The sequence below is a fragment of the Pogona vitticeps genome, chromosome 5 (assembly GCF_051106095.1).
Source record: "Pogona vitticeps strain Pit_001003342236 chromosome 5, PviZW2.1, whole genome shotgun sequence".
Taxonomy (NCBI): Eukaryota; Metazoa; Chordata; class Lepidosauria; order Squamata; family Agamidae; genus Pogona; species Pogona vitticeps.
Window position 1 is genome coordinate 116,854,842 of NC_135787.1, and position 16,582 is coordinate 116,871,423.

The 16,582-nt window shown below is 39.0% G+C and overlaps 1 protein-coding gene across 6 annotated transcripts in view; it reads left to right on the plus strand.

Annotated features, from left to right (window-relative positions):
* Positions 1-16,582, plus strand: part of KMT2E (lysine methyltransferase 2E (inactive)) — an 86,927-nt gene that overhangs the window by 46,894 nt on the left and 23,451 nt on the right. For 3 of the 6 annotated variants that reach the window (XR_013545670.1, XM_020797280.3, XM_020797281.3), the window contains 5 exons: positions 2,786-2,916; positions 4,967-5,084; positions 6,462-6,571; positions 7,161-7,425; positions 12,384-12,482. Coding sequence is in view for 4 of the 6 variants with exons in the window: in XM_020797280.3 (XP_020652939.3) it covers positions 2,786-2,916; positions 4,967-5,084; positions 6,462-6,571; positions 7,161-7,425; positions 12,384-12,482 (723 nt within the window). In the remaining 2 variants the exon portion in view is untranslated. Of the gene's footprint in view, positions 1-2,102; positions 2,215-2,785; positions 2,917-4,966; positions 5,085-6,461; positions 6,572-7,160; positions 7,426-12,383; positions 12,483-16,582 lie in introns of those variants that run through there. The other 3 variants (XR_013545671.1, XM_020797282.3, XM_073000673.2) reach the window with 2 other exon arrangements.

Genomic DNA, 16,582 nt, shown 5'->3' on the forward strand with positions numbered 1-16,582 from the left:
GGGGACAAGGTGGCGACGTGAACTGGAGGTAAGCCCCAGCAGTGGCGCTGGAGGGGGCGATCGGATGGCGGAGGCAGCAGTCAATGGGCAGCTGCACCTCCACCTCTGTCTCCTGTTGCTGGCTTCTGTGTGTAAAATAACCCTTAATTTTTCCTCGAATTCTTTTAGAAAAAAGTGTCATTTTATACACGAAAAAATATGTTACATATAATCAGATTAATCTAGTTTTAGTAGGCAAATATTTTGGAAAATTTTTGCAATTTAAATTTAAATAGTGTCAACAATTTCTGGTAGTCTGAGTTATTCCTGTCTACAAGTTAAAACAAAAAACACATGTTGCAATACAGGTTAAAGACAAAAAAGCAATTTCCCTCAGTAGTCTTGGTAAAGTCACACCTTTAATTGGAAGGACCCTCTAAAGATATATAGAAAAGGATTTGAAGGTTGTCCTATGCATAAGACAGAAGCATACAGTGCTAAATCTGTTTCAGCAGACATGTCCTTTAGGGCGCTGTTCGTTTATTTGGTCCAGCCAAAAACTAACTGACAGTTTTTCATTTGCTTTTTGACAAATTGAAAAAGCTTCCCTTGAAATTGTTAATTTCATGTAAACAACAGAAAATAGCCTTGGTTATCTTTGGCTGCTGTTGTTATGTGCTGTTTTCTGTGTCCTGGGAAGCAGTTTAATGCCTATATTGTCTTGAAATCAAATTTTCACTCCTTTCCACTGGTTAACTTCAGTGAAACTTTACCCCTTGCATTCTGATGCAGTTGTCCCAGTTGTTACTGCCTCTTCAACCCAATTTTTATGTATGAGGGGAAAAATCCAAAATGAATTTGTTTTTAATTATTGAATGTAACAAGATATATTTATAAAAATGTATTATTAAATAAATTGCCAGAAGAAGTTACTGATTTATTGTTGATGCAAATATCATGTGCTGTTGCAGAGGTGAATAGTGTGTATGAGACACATATTTTAATCAAACCTAAAAGCTAATAAAAAGGGGTGTACACCTTTGTGGCCAAGGTAGTCTGGTTCTTTCCACAAAGCATTACATTCAGAGGAACAGGAAATAATAAAATACTCATAGATGTGATTTCATTTGAATAGCTCTTATTCTTCCATGACGCCATAATTCCTGCCAGCATCACTTTTTGCCAAGCAATCCCAGTGTGTTTCTGGGAAGACCTGGTTCAGATCTAAGAAAATTGAGAGAAAAAAATGCTTTACTTTTAAAAAAATATTTTTGAGACACAAATCACATGAAATGCAAAAGAAACAAAATATTTCTTTGAAACATATAGTAATTCCAGAGAATTGTTCCAGCACAACTTTCTTAGCAAGGAGACAGGATTTTGTCATGCTAGGTAGAAGCCATATGTGGTGAGATCATTTTGTAAGAGTCTGTTATACTTCTGAGTGCTTCGTATCACCTTTTCCTCAGTTGGAGATTCCCACGAAGGTAAAAAGCAGTGTGTATAACCTGCTTTAATTGACATGTCAACAAACAAACCACTATGCATGCAGACATGTAGTATCAAGTCATATTTCTAGCCATAACAGTGCTGCTTTCAAGTCAAGAATATACCAAAACCATTAACATTGTTAAGTGCTGCAGTTAATTCTATATTTAGCATGTTTTGACAGTGCTTTATTTGTGCCTGTTAGTGCAATATGCAGAGAAGGTGATGTATGTAGTACAGTACACTTAAATAATGCCATAGCATTACAATAGTGTATAGTTATGTTCAGTTTGTCCTTGTAGTTTATCATTAGCACCTCTTAAACTATAGCTACAAAGTTCCTCTTCTTTACCAAAGTTGTTACCAGTGTACCAACTTAGAAGTGCCAAGTTAATCCACTTTCAAAGAGGTTGTCTAGTATTTCCCCACACGCAAGTAACGACTCCTTGTGAATCAATTATAAGCAAGAACAGATTGCAAAATTTTCCCATGAGCTTCCTGTTGTACAGTCTATGGAAGAAATCTGCAAGCTATTTGGTAAATTTAATGTTGGGAGAGAGAGAGAGAGACTAAACAAAGGAAACTTACCTTCTCAGATCTTGTAATAAGAAGCATCTTTGCTTCTTTCCCTCTAGCATCAGCATGGCGCACGTGACGCACTCCTTGGAGGAATGTCCCTGCTTGCAGAGACCTTCGCCTAGATATAGGCCAATTCTCTTTTGATCAGAAGTGACACAATTACAAGAGGTGTGAGTTCCTTAGTTGTTGTGTCAGAGTACAGTAAGATTTTGCTTAGAAAGGCATATTCCCACCTGAGGCTATTGAAATGCACAAAAAGTTTCCTTTTCCTAGAAATGAGCATGTTGACATTTCATTAAAATGCATCTTATTTGGCGTCTGTCCTTTTGCTCTTGTTAGCAAATTAGAAAGAGACTGCATGTCTCATGTCTTGTTGTTCCTCCCCCCCTCCCCCAGTTTCAACCTTTTTAACCAAAGGTTTGAGACATCTTGGAGGAAAGAGTTCCCTAATATATTTTGAAAGGCTTGTCTTGGTTTTCAGTTTGGAGAATTTATGTACCTGACGTTGTTACCCTTTCCAGAATACAATTTTAAGATGTCTACATAAATGTAATATTGGATTATAGTCATTTGGTTTTTAAGGAATGAAGTCAGTGCATTTTAAAAAGTAAGAACACCACTTAAAATTACCAAGTTCTGTAAAGTCATATTTTACAGTATGTATATATATATATATATCTTTTTAGCAATAAAGCAATCAGTTTAATTATATTTCTTAATTCTTCTTTTCTTCTTCTAGAGCTATGTTCAAAAAAATAAGAAAATCATAAAAGCTGCCAAAGACTTGCCTCCAGATGCACTTATTATAGAATATCGAGGAAAGTTCATGCTGAGAGAACAATTTGAAGCTAATGGATATTTCTTCAAGAGGTACTTCTCTGCAAAATGTTGTTGTCAGTTGCCTGTAGTTCCATAGCTACACTCTTTTTTTCCTCTTAGCTTCTGATAAACATTATATTTTAATGGCCTTTACACTTATGACAAATCTCTTTTGTTCACATTTTAAAGACTTCAAACAAAAATCCAACAGCTAATGTTAGTCACTTTGCTGGTTTCATTGGATTATTTCTCTGCATATCTACATCAGAGGCTTTGTTATATTTCTTAAGTTTTTCTGTAACACTTAGAGTATTTCTGTCTTTAGTTAAGTCTGACTCTAGACCCATTGTTCAAGGTCTCTTCATTTAACTGACTTCATCCGTTCTTCCTTTTTTACCTGTTACTGTGTCACAGGAATTCTTGTCTTTTCTGCCATATTTCACCATTTGAGATGTAAATGTGGTTTCTTTTGAATAGCCTTAGAGACTGTGCCCAGACAGCAACTTGCATCACTAATATAACTCTGTTATAATGTAACCTGCTATAAAGAAAAGGTTCCTATAGAGAAACTGAATAAGTATGGGTCCATTGCTTAGCACATCTGATATAAGCCTGCCATATTCAGATGGATACCATTGAACAGCAAAGGAATTTACACATTCCTTTGCTGTTCATTGGTATCTATCTGAATATGGCCGGCTAGTAGTGGCCTATAAAGGTCACCATGTGCTGAACTTCAGACCCATACTTACTCAGTTTCCACTTGAAAGTCTCAGGCTGGTTTGTTTTGTTTGCATCTCATGTTTTCTCTAGTACTGGGACCCAGGGCTGTGGTGCACATTGAGGAAGTATTATAAACAAATAGTACTGATTTTCTCTTTCTCTCCATTTAAGATGAACTCAGGTTTTATTTTAAAAACATGCTAGTGAAAAAACAAAAGTGTTGACTATAAACAGTGAAGTAGAGCTCCAAACTCCCGTTTCCCTATTGGCATAAAGATTTTTCAGTGTTCAAGCTCCTAACCATAATGACCCAGATCAATGCTGCAAAGCTCCCTCTTACCAAATGTAGTTGCAGGAAAAGGAACATAGTAGTTAGGAAAAATAAATCCATATGACTTAAAGCAAAGAAGGACTGCTGCTGTGAGCAGGAAATTTTAAAAACCAGCACAAGGGTCAACAGTTACTCCGACCAAAGGCAAAATTCTGTTATAATCCCACATATACTAACCTGTTCCCCCGAAAATACGACAGGGTCTTATATTAATTTTTGCTCCCAAAAATGCATTAGGGCTTATTTTCAGGGGATGTTTTATTTTTGCCACGTACTACTATCTACATTTATTCAAATGCAGTCATGTCATCTTCTGACTGCTGCACAATGGTGGAGGGCAGGGTTTCACTTAACTAGGGCTTATTTTTGGAGTAGGACTTATTTACGAGCATCCTGAAAAATCATAATAGGGCTTATTTTCAGGTTAGATCTTATTTTAGGGGAAACAGGGTAGTACATTCTCTAGTAAGGTAAGGCTTCCATGACTCACGCTTAGTACATTCATAACATTTATTATGCTTGTGTTATTTTTCCTGTGGGATCATAGCACAAGCATCATAAATGTTATGAGTGCACTCTGTGTGTGTGTGTGTGTGTGTGTGTGTGTGTGTGTTAGAAAACTTTCTAAGAGACCTCGTTAAAAGTGCAGCAGAAGTTAATTTTCCTCAGCAAATTCTCGGTAATTATGGCTCTAAAGATGGTGGAGAAAGCCCAAAACCTGAGCCTGGGTAGGGCTTAATATTTGAACAGCACATGCTGCCTGACTAAGCAGGGGCAGTTCCTTAAGAACAGAAAATCCATATCATTATATGGTATGTCAGTGCAGTAAGCAATTGCATTTGCAGAATGAATCTGAAAAACCAGTTTTTTTAATTTGAAGTAGTCCGTCATTACTTGCCAGATTTTAGACCTGCTACTCAGATGGAAGTCTGCTTTGTTAAACAAAAACTCAGCTAGCTATTTTATTTTTCCACATGTTCTAAACTTTTGAAAAGCAAAGTCATTCTTACCTGAATGTAAAGGTCTGTGATGTTGTTGCTGTTTCAGGCCGTATCCCTTTGTTCTGTTCTATTCTAAATTCCATGGGCTAGAAATGTGTGTGGATGCAAGAACCTTTGGAAATGAAGCTCGGTTTATCAGACGTTCCTGTACACCCAATGCTGAGGTAGGTATTTGCAGGTATTAGAATATTTCTTTCATGAAACTTTTGTTGTATAAATAGGTAGATTAAAGGCAAGTGAGCTATGTATATTTGTTTACCAATAGGAAATAGTTGCTCATTAAATGGTAACATTAGGATTCCCAGTGTGGTGTAATGGGTAGAGTGACAGACTAGGGCTCTGCAGAATCCCCACCCAGCCATGGAAACTGACTGGAGGAATAGAACTGGTAAAACCATTTCTTAAATATCTCACTTATCTTGAAAAGATCTATAAGCTGGTTTCGACTTGGCAGCATAGAATATAAATTGCAACATATCAGGAAATATATGCAGTATCAGTGTTCAGAAACATAATGGGCAAAATCCTATTGCTTAACTTCGTGCAGGAGTAAATTGGACCAGGTTGCCAGAAATAATTGATATATCCCCCATTTGGGATTCTTAGGCTCCTTTGGGCTCCCTTTTTTCCCCTGGGGAAGCCTTCAGGAGTGTTTGGGCAGAGGAGTAGGGAAATATTTTTAAAGTTTTTAAAAACGTAATATGATTGTCACCACTTGAAGCAGAACCACTGATGATCTGACAGTGATTTTTGACAATTAAAAGCTCCTCACACACCCCCATTCCAGTGCTCCCAAAGGCTTCCCCAGGTCAAAAGATAGCCCTAGAGAGCCACAGAAGCTGAAACAGGTGATAGGAAACTTAGAATTAACTTAATTATTTTACACTGGCAGAACTGTGCTAACAGGATTTTGCCTGCTGTTTCCATAGATAAACGGTGAGAGGGAGCTGTTTTTCATTCCTAAAATGTGTTGACATTGTACCTGTGTCACTTATTCAAATGAATGATTAAAAACTTAGACTATTGACATATAGTGATGGTAAACAAAGGGATGCAACCATTTGCTTTCTAAATGCCTTTGCACATGGAAAGTGTAGGCTAGGTTTAGTGGTGAACATGACAATAGAAAGAAGGGGAACATAAATTGTTACCGATTATGTGGCTAATGCCCCCCATCAGCTGAAATAAAAATTCAGGGTGTGTTCTTCCTTAGTCAGGGGGCTGCATGGTGGTCCTGTATATACAAATATTGTTCTAGACCCCTTTGCTGCTTATGTGAAATTAAGGTGACATTTTGGGCTGAAGAAAAGGAAGTGAATTTGGTCTTTTTGGAATGCTGCAAGTTACTCAATTATAAATGGTTGTACTTTTTTAATATAGATTACCTAAATGAATCTTAATAGACCAGATGGGCAGGGTATAAATCAAATAAATGAATAAAGAAATATTTGCTATTTCTGGATATAGACCTTCCTCCAATAATATTATCTGGCTAAAGTCTAGTTGCTTTTAAAATTGATATGATGTTTGTCTTCGTTTAGGTTAGGCATGCTATTGAAGATGGGACTATTCATCTTTACATCTTTTCCACTGAAAACATTCCCAAGGGAACAGAAATAACTATTGCATTTGATTTTGATTATGGAAATTGGTAAGTAATGTTACCTATCAGGTACTGTTTTGAAATATACTATTGAAAAATTCACAATCAATCGAGTGATCTTCATGCATTTATATTTTTAAAGATGTCTTAGGTTGCCACTAAAAGGTAGTAATTATGACAGTCTTTTTTTTTCAGAAGTGTTACTAAAATCTGATGTTGCTGTGGCACATCTACCTTTGAATTACAGTATCTGGCTAGGGCTTATGTCTGTAAAAAGTACTGCATGAAGAGTTTCCGGAAGTGGAGCTAAAGGTCATAACATAAACTAACATTGTGGTTTCCTTCGGTTGCATATCTGGACGATAGATAACTGCTGTTTGATAGTATGAGTGCAAAGCCCATTAGGGCACATGGAACTTATTACACAGATTTTCTTGATTTTATGCCATGGTTATTGGCATAACTGCCAGATTGAGAATTTGATTTGATAATGAGTTGATACTTAAAACAGAAATTTGTTCAATGGAGATTAATTGGGACTGCAGTCCTGTTGAACATTATAGAAATTAATACAGTGTAGGACCAAAGTGGACAAAGAATATTAGACAGTTTTTCACATTTAACTCTTTTTTTAAAGCAAATACAAAGTGGATTGTGCTTGCCTCAAAGAAAATCCTGAATGCCCAATTCTTAAGCGAGCTTCCGAACCTACAGAAAACATAAATACGGGATATGAAACTAGAAGAAAAAAGGGCAAAAAGGAGAGGGATGCTTCAAAAGAGAAGGAGAGTCAAAACCAGAACATAACCTTGGATTGTGAAGGAGCAGCCACCAAAGCAAAGTTTCCAGACAACAGACAGAGGAAGCTTTCTCCCCTTCGGCTGTCAATCTCAAATAATCAGGTATTGTACCATAGTCTACAGTTAAATAAATGCACACATATCTGGCTATCAGCTCTTACAGAGCTCCTGCACTGCATCCCAATTCACTTAGATCAGAGTGTGCAGCTCCAAGGGTATATGAGACATGGGTTGATCTGCATGTGTACAGTTTTGAGTTCTGCAGCTACAAGAAACTGTTGGCCAGAGAGGGTGGGATTCATTTGAAATTTAAGGTACTTCGTCTCATCTAATCAGGTATTATTGTTGAATTACAACAGTACGTATGCATAAAAATGTTTGTATATTTTTGCAGATCACTGGTGTAAGATCATCATGCTGTGCCTCAGGGTCCTAGGATCATAGTTTAGTACTAATCATAAAATGTGATGCATACCCTACATATCTAAAGAATTGATGTATTTATGTAAAGTATTTTAATATACATGCTTTTTTAGATGTTCATTCAGTTTTCTTGAAACATATACATTTTTCTTAATCTGTCCTGTGTCTGTTAAGAAGATTTTAAGCACATTATCAGTAGATGCAGTTCTGTATTACATAAAGATGATATTGGAATCAGTTCTGCCTAAAGGTTTGTGTTACTTTTGGATGACAGATGGCTGTAAGATGTCAGAGTACATCATCACTGTGCTCATTGGGCATAAGAGTTGACACTGAACTGGAATCCAGAGTTTAATCCAGTAGTGCAAGTTCCTTTTATACAGTGGTGCCCTGCATAGCGACGATAATCCGTTCCAGATAAAACGTCGCTATCCGGATTCGTCGCTATACAGGGCAAAAAACCCCATAGGAACGCATTAAACCCTGTTTAATGCGTTCCTATGGGGGGAAACTCACCATTATGCAAAGATCCTCCATAGGGGCGGCCATTTTTGGTGCCTCTAAAGCGAGGCAACACAGCAGGCAGCCATTTTGGAACCGCCAATCAGCTTTACGAAAATGGGACCTTTGGGAGGACCGTGGGGGAGGGCTCCCCCGCGGTCCTTCCGAAGCCCCCGCCGGCATTTTCGCCCAGCTGAGCGGCGGGAGCTTCCGAAGGACCGCAAGGGAACCCTCCACCACGGTCCTTCCGAAGCCCCCGCCGGCAGCTGAGCGGCAGGAGCTTCCGAAGGACCGCGGGGGAACCCTCCACCGTGGTCCTTCCGAAGCCATTGCCGGTCACCTGGGGAAAATGGGGCTATGGGGAAAAATTGCAAAGCGATTTTTCCCCATAGGCAACATCGCAATGTGATCGCAAAAGTGATTGCAAAAAAGCCATCGCTATGCGGATTCGTCATTAAACGGGGCGCCCGTTAAGCGAGGCACCACTGTATGTGGTTATACATCCAATGTTATTCGAAGGGCTGAAGGTAATGAAACCAGTTGTTCCTGATGCACTCGAGTCGAGGGTGGTCTGAGATGGAAGATAGTTATATGAATAACTGTAAATAGTTTTTCATAGCTCTGGTGAAGAGGGCTTCCATTTGACAACTTTTAAAACCAGCACATTTTTTCAAATTATAGAATCACATATTTAAGATTCCATCTTGAACATTATAAAGTGTTTCTATGATAATTGGAAAAATAGATGACTTGTGTATATGTTATAGTGGTCTATTGATCAGCATATGTTGAACACAGGTCAAATATTATCGAGGCATGGAGAGTAATAAATAAAAATAATGTTTGTATTTGAATACAACAGAAAGCCAGAATTCTAGATTAATCATGGGTGAACTATGTTCCTGTTTTTTCCTCCTCAGGTCCTCTTTAGAGATGGGCATGAATCTAGATCATGCTGGATCATCATACCAGCACCATAGGCTGTGTGGTCCTGTCCCCCACCCAAAACCTGGCCAGATTTCCCCAGTCACCTGCTGGTGCATGCTCCACTCCTCCTCCTCCTCCTCTTTGGTATTTTCACCAGCCGCAGGAACATAGCCTTCTTTTCTTCGCCTCCTCCAGCAACTGCCCACTCAGATGAGGAGGCAGGGCAAGGATTCCTGCAGCACTGTATTTGAGTGGTTAGCTGCTAGAGGAGGCTAAGAAGGGAAGCCCTTGCCCCTGCCATGACTGGTGAAATGATTGAAGAGGAGGAAGAGCAGAGTGTGCGATGGTGAGTGGGGGTGTCTGGCTGGGGGGATGGGAGATGTGACCGTGCAGCACCTTTGGTGCCAATACAGTGATCCAGTACACAATCCAATGTTCCAGATTCATGCCCATCTCTAATCCTTTTTCCAACAAGAGACATTAAACCAGGTATAGGAAATAAATGCCTACTCATCTGTTTGAGAGGCTCCTCCCTATAGTTTCTTCACCCTACTGGAAGAAGTTTACAGTAAAAAAAGGAGAATCCATTGCCCTAGAGCAGGGGTGTCCAACCTTTCACCTTCCCTGGGCCACATTAGAAGATGAAAATTTGGTTTGGGCCGCACATAATTTGGTTTGGGCCACATGGGGGGCAGCCCTAGCCGTCCTCCGCAGCCCTGCTTCAAGCGCGCTTACCAGCAGCTGCTATCTCAGACAGCAGAGGCTGCCATCTTAGACTCCGGTGGCTTTATGGGGTCGGGAGGGGGTCCACCTATTGACGGGGACGGCACAATGCAGTCATACAGCTCCCCTCCCCTCCCACTCCTTTCTTCCTTCCCTCTCTCCCCCCTACCATTGTGACGTGCCCGAGCCGCAAGCAGCGGCAGTGTAACTTGAAACTTTGGAATTTCTTTAAAAATAAAAAATTGCACTGGGCCTCATTATGAGCCGATCTGGGCTGCATGTGGCCCATGGGCTGCAGGTTGGACAAGCCTGCCCTAGAGTCTCCTGGGAGTGGCAGTTCTTCATCAAAAGAAGGTGCCTCCCAAACTCCAAAGATTTTAATATGAATCCAAAATGGAGCTCCAGTCTCTTTCTCTCTAGTTTTGGGGGTTTGCTATAGTGTACAAGAAGTCTGGCAGGGGAAGTGTTTTCCGTTTCCAAGCTAAGCTAACCAAGAATGGGAAAATGTTACTACGTATGTCACTCTTGCAAGCCAGAGTTTTGTTTTGTCCAACAAAAGCATTTTGCACCACTAAAACGTTTTTTATTTATGGATGAATTAATCAGGATGCTGACTTGCTTATATTGGCTGCAGAATCGCATGGGACTCAAGTGTTGTTCCTGAGACCTGCTGTGGTCCCCAGTATGCCGATAGATCAGTTTTTAATTTTAAAAATGACTATTTTAATTAATTATTTTTAGATAATTCTTGCACCTCTGCATAAAACTGGATTTTTTATTTAAAAAATGTGGTTTTGGCCATTAGAGGAAGAGTTCGGAGGTTGTGGGAGCAGACACAGCTGTCTACAGTTTAAGGATGAATTTGGGTGACCTCCTGATTTCTGAAAATTATCCATCCTTGCTTTTCCTTTTCCGGTCTGTAGAGGCCAAGTACTGTAAAAGCAAACAGGACACTTAGTACTATTTGCACCCAATTCACGGGAAGCCAGAAATTTTCAGAGTCCTGGCTTGCTTTTGTGTTCAAATGTTGCCAGGGTGGTAAATGGTGAATATATGGATTTCAGGCAGCATTGCTTGTAATTAATTGTCTTGGATGGGCACATGTGAGTTATCTAAGGCATTGTTTGCTTTTCCACTCATCTTACAAGGCACAGCATGTGATTCCTACAGACACTGATCTGCACAGACATGTGTGTTTATGATACTATTATTTAAGTAAGGATGTACAGTATCTGCATGCAAGAATAAAAAGTCTTGTCATCATTTTTCCATTGTGGCATAATAATTTTACAGTACTTAGGTGGCTTTCATACAGTGTCTCTAGATCTCCAACATATATCTAATCCTTCTTGCACTTTTAATTTAAAGTTGCTGATTAAAATAATTCAGGGAGCATAGAAATGAGCAGTAGATGTGAAGTTGTAGTTTGTATCCAAATATATACTACTACTAATTTAGAGTCCACAACATAATGTGGGGCCTGGCCAAAATGTGATCTTGTGGTGGTACTATCTTGTTTGTTTTTTGTTTATTTATTTGAAGTTTTGGAACCTCTTGGAAACTGGCACGATATTAGCAGAATTTTTACAGAGATAATATTTTATACCATTCTGTGCGGCCTTAAAATATATAGTGTGTGTATGGATTGTCTCCGTAGGACTGAAGATTTGTTTTTCAGAGTAACACTCCTCACATTGAATCCTGTGTTTATAGATAAAGCCTTAAATAGATAACATTATTTCTTCTTGGCTCTTTGGCTAGTGTAAAGTATAGAATTGCGAATCTTATTAACTGTGCTCTGTGTATTTTATCATTTCTAAGTAGACAATTTTATACATATAACAGTGAAATCCTATATACTTACTTGAGAGTAAGCTAGTTGAATTCAATAAAATATACTTCTCAGTAGACATGCATAGGATTGCAATATTACTGAAGTCACGCAGAAGTGGCAAGATTACTGATTAGTAGTTTAGCAACATTATGTGAATGTTTTATTTCCCAGGTGGTTTGCTAAAAGTAGCCTACATGAAGTAAAATATTCTTCCATATTTAGAGGGAAACTCCCTAGAAAGAGAAAGATAGTTTTAAGTTCCTTGCTTCTATGTTTCTCTTAATTTTTTTAAAATTTTATTATTTATTTATGTATTTTTGAATGCTTAATAGATGAACATTCAACATACTGGACATTTGTGTTGAATCTGACTATATTAGCTTGCAATCTGTTCAGACCAAACATATTTGGAGTAGAAAAGATTCTTTAGCCTGTGAATTGGTTTAGCTGCTCTTGTAGGACGGGTGTAATCCTTCTTACAATGCAATCCTGTGCCTGCCTCCTCTGAAGTAAGTCATATTGAATTCAGTGGGACTTACTCCCAGGTAAGTGTATAGGATTGCAGTACTAGTATTTAGAATTCCCTGGGTCATAGCAGCAGATGCAGCAGCAGTAGTAGAGCTTCTGTAAAGCAGTCATTTCCATCTTTCAGGAGCCAGATATTATTGATGATATAGAAGAAAAAACTCCTATTAGCAATGAAGTAGAAATGGAATCAGAGGAGCAGATTGCAGAAAGGAAAAGGAAGATGGTAAGTTGGGAAGCTAGTAGCTGCTTAAAGCTGTCACTAAAGTTTGGTGACAGCTGCTCTTCCCATGCTGATCGTTGCTGCCTCTCCTAGATATCTAGCATTTGAGAATATTTAAAATCTGCTCCTTGATACATGCTGACCATATCTGAAATTTCTGTGAGTGAGTGAATGTGTTCATTTTTTGCTTGATTGTAAATGTTTGATCATTGTGTGTGTGTTGTTTTCTTGGGAGTTTACTTAATAATTATATTGTATTTCTGGTGTATTGTTGCAGATCAAAGAAAACACTTTTTACATCTTGATCTTTATAATTGCAATTAATCTTGATTAGTTAGCTATAAAATAAAAGATCTCAACATTTTCATAGTTTTTTGTTCAACTTAATTCATTTCTAAAGGCCAAGCCAGGGAATACTCTTCTTTATAAAGACAATTATTATTGAAAAACATGAGCCAGATGTTTGATGGATAATTGTAAAAAACTAAGCAAGGTACATAGACATGTTTAATGTGCTGTGCTTACTTTGATGTGAAATATAGAACTTAAAGCAGTGGCTTAGATACATCAGACAGTGAGAAGAAATATCACATATTTCTGCAAGTCAAAAGTGGTGGAGGAATCTTGACGTAATCAGGTGTTGCAAAGGGCACTGAGCTGTAGAGGAAATTTAGGCAAATTGTTAAAAGCCATCATGGACTTAAAAGAGTTAACTGAGATGTGATAGCTGCTTGATAGCTTCTTTGTCTGCTAAATCTTTTCATTCTGTCCCTCACCTGCACCTATATGCAGTTGCAAATTGTATTGTTAATCCCCCCTCCCACTCCTGTCCATCGTTCATCTGCAATCTCCTTGCCTTCAGCATTAGTTCCCCATAAGTTTTGCTCCTTGAGCATATTGCTTTTCTTGTCTCCTTCCTGAGAAATTCATTCCATGCATTACTTCTTGGTGGTTCAAAATTTCCGAATCTCCCTGTATTTCCTATCTACAATCTACCTCATACTGTATATTTACCTCTCTCATGAACCCTTCCACCTCATTGTTTTGGACATTAGAAAGATAGAGATTCCTGCCTTTCCATCCAAACTCTTTCCTCCCTTGTGTTGCACCTCTCCTTGAAGACACTTGTCTCCAAGTATTTGACAGGTGCCAAATACTTGTGTTTTCTTTTTGCAGTTGCTTTGTAATCCATTGTCTGGCTGAAGCTGCACAAGACTGCTCTTTGCAGAATGATTGCTGTAACTCGTGTTAGCTATCACCCTAACTTCCTGTTACCATCTATTCAGAACATATTACTAAATTCAGTTTTCTTATGCTGTGAACATGCTCTAGTTTCTCTTAAATCTATACATGCTCCATGTAATCTTCCGTACCAGTTCCACATGTTTTCATTAATCCTCAGAGTGTCTTTATGTTCTTTCCATTTTCATATCTCTTTTCTACCTTAACTTCTACCTCTGCTCTGCACATAATAGTCTGCTCTAGCTCATCTATGTCTCTGATCCTTCCGTATTTCTATACATTCCGCAGTTGAAGATCCTGTATTGGGGGGTAGCACCCCGTTTCACCCAAAATCCCTCTTCCAGAAAGATGTGTGTTTTTTAAACAGAACCTTTTTTGATTTTCCATCATCTTTTATTTTTAGTTTGGGTTTATTTTAATTTTTACCCATCATGTGTTAAGGTTGTCTTTGTCTTACACAAATTGAAAGATATGTAGACAAGCTAGCAATGACAAGGTTGTTTTTCCCCCCTGTGGTCTATATTTTTAAAACTATTAAATATTTGAAAAACTCAGGTGGGGATTAATTGTCAGGGCCATGGCCTTCATTGCCAGGGGCACTTTAAATTCAACCCAATTTTGCACAAGAGCTCGGGTAACATATTCCAATCTGCAGACACATGTGTCTCAAGCTCTGGCAAGTGGATGTCAGCACTGAAAATAATTGGACCTTCACCCTCACTGGAGGATCCAAACTTTCTGGAGAATCACTAGAGTCTGTCATGTCTCTTCACCCTTTTCACCACCACTACCTTCAGTTTGCTTACATGGGGAAGCACCTCCAGCATGAGGCTTTACCCTTCAGCCTATCCTCCTCTCTCAAGGAGAGACAAACTAATGGCGGTGCTCGTAGCACACCCCAGAAAGCAGTAAATACTGTACATATCTTTCCTTAGCTGCATGACCTCTTGCAGACCTAATGTGACAAGACATTAGGAATCAGAACTTCTGATTCATACAGACAATGTAACTGCCAAAGCTCACAACATTTGCAAAGGAGGCACAAGATTCTGCTCTCTGATTGGGGAAACATATTCCCAGCTACTATGGGCAGTGGCCCATCTCTTTCTTGAAGTGGAACACATACACGGTGTATTGAATACCAAAGCAAGTTGGTTGAGCTGCCAGGACACAACCTGCACTGAATAGACCCTTTCCACATTCAATGACCTCAGCCTGGAATCATTATATCATACAGATCTGGAGTGGAACCAGTGATAATTCTGAGCAGATGGTTCCCATCAGGCAGGCTTCTTATGAGGAATATACCAGTAGGGTCTACGGAGCGTCATTGGAGTGCAGAAAAGCAAGCAAGCACAGAAATCGTTGTTTTAAGGCAGGAGTCGTCAACCCCCGGTCCGCGGCCCAGTGCTGGGCCATGGGCTTGCCGGAACTGGGCCGTGGATATGGATCTCCACCCAACTCACACACACATGTGGTGTGTGTGTGTTGCGCTCCTGGTGGGCATGTCATGCGTGGTGGGCATCATGCCCCCCACACATGCAGCTTGCTCCCCCAGCCAGTCTGTGGCCCCAAAAAGGTTGAGGACCGCTGTTTTAAGGGACTAGTAGCAGCCCTGGTGACAGTTTTAAACTTCCAACAACAATATCTCACTTTATACACAATTAAAGTGTGGGTTGGCTATCGCTCCAATCTCAACATGTTGTACATAGAAGAGCCCTTAATAAAACTCCCTTTAAGCCCCTAAAGAAGTTCTGTCTGAAACATATGTCTCGGAAAGTACTTTTTCTAACAGCTATTATTTCCTCTGGGAGAGTATCTAAACAGAGTGCTTTCTTCCACCGGGTCTAAATCCTTCATGATTCAGAGCCAATTATCTTCTAGCTAGACCTGTCTTTTATTTCAAAAGTCAGTTCTACATGCCATAGAGGCTAAAATATTATTCTACCCTCTTTTTGTTTTCACCCTACTGAAAAAGGAGTGATGAACCTTAAGATATAAGAGGGGCAGCAAAATTCACCTGAAGAAGGCCAGAGAACTCCAATTTTCTGAGGCTCTCCTAATCTCATTTTAAGCTAGAAATATGGGGAAGGTGTCCATTTATGGCATTTAATATCATAGCTCCACTCAACATCTGCAGGGCTGCCACCTGATCTGCTAAGTATTCATTCAGTAGCTACTATAGGTTGGACCATAGGCCATCTGTGGGCAGAGAATCTTGCAACAGCTGCTTTCCCAGCAGGGAAATTTCCTTTGACTCCTGCATTCTTCCCATTAACCAACACCAATAATTCCCATCCTCGGACTGCTAGCTTGGTTAAGTCTCACTGTAAGGATGTCCTTTCCCCATGTAGGAAAAAAATTATGTTGGCAGCTACCATGGGATGTTCCTCTATCTATCTATCTATCTATCTATCTATCTATCTATCTATCTATCTATCTATCTATCTATCTATCTATCTATCTATCTATCTATCTATCTATCTATCTATCTATCTATCTATCTATCCATCCATCCATCCATCCATCCATCCATCCATCCATCCATCCATCCATCCATCCATCCATCCATCCATCCATCCATCCATCCATCCATCCATCTATTTATTTATTTATTTATTTATTTATTTATTTATTTATTTATTTATTTATTTATTTATTTATTTATTTATTTATTTATTTATTTATTTAACTTATATGCCGCCCACTCTACCCAAAGGTCTCTGGGTGGCTTACAACAATTAAAATACAATTAAAATACAATAAAAGATAAAATAATTAATTGCCATCAGGACCCACAGTTGATGTTATTTCAATTAAAAGCCTTCTGAAACAGGAAGGCTTTGACCTGGCGCCAAAAT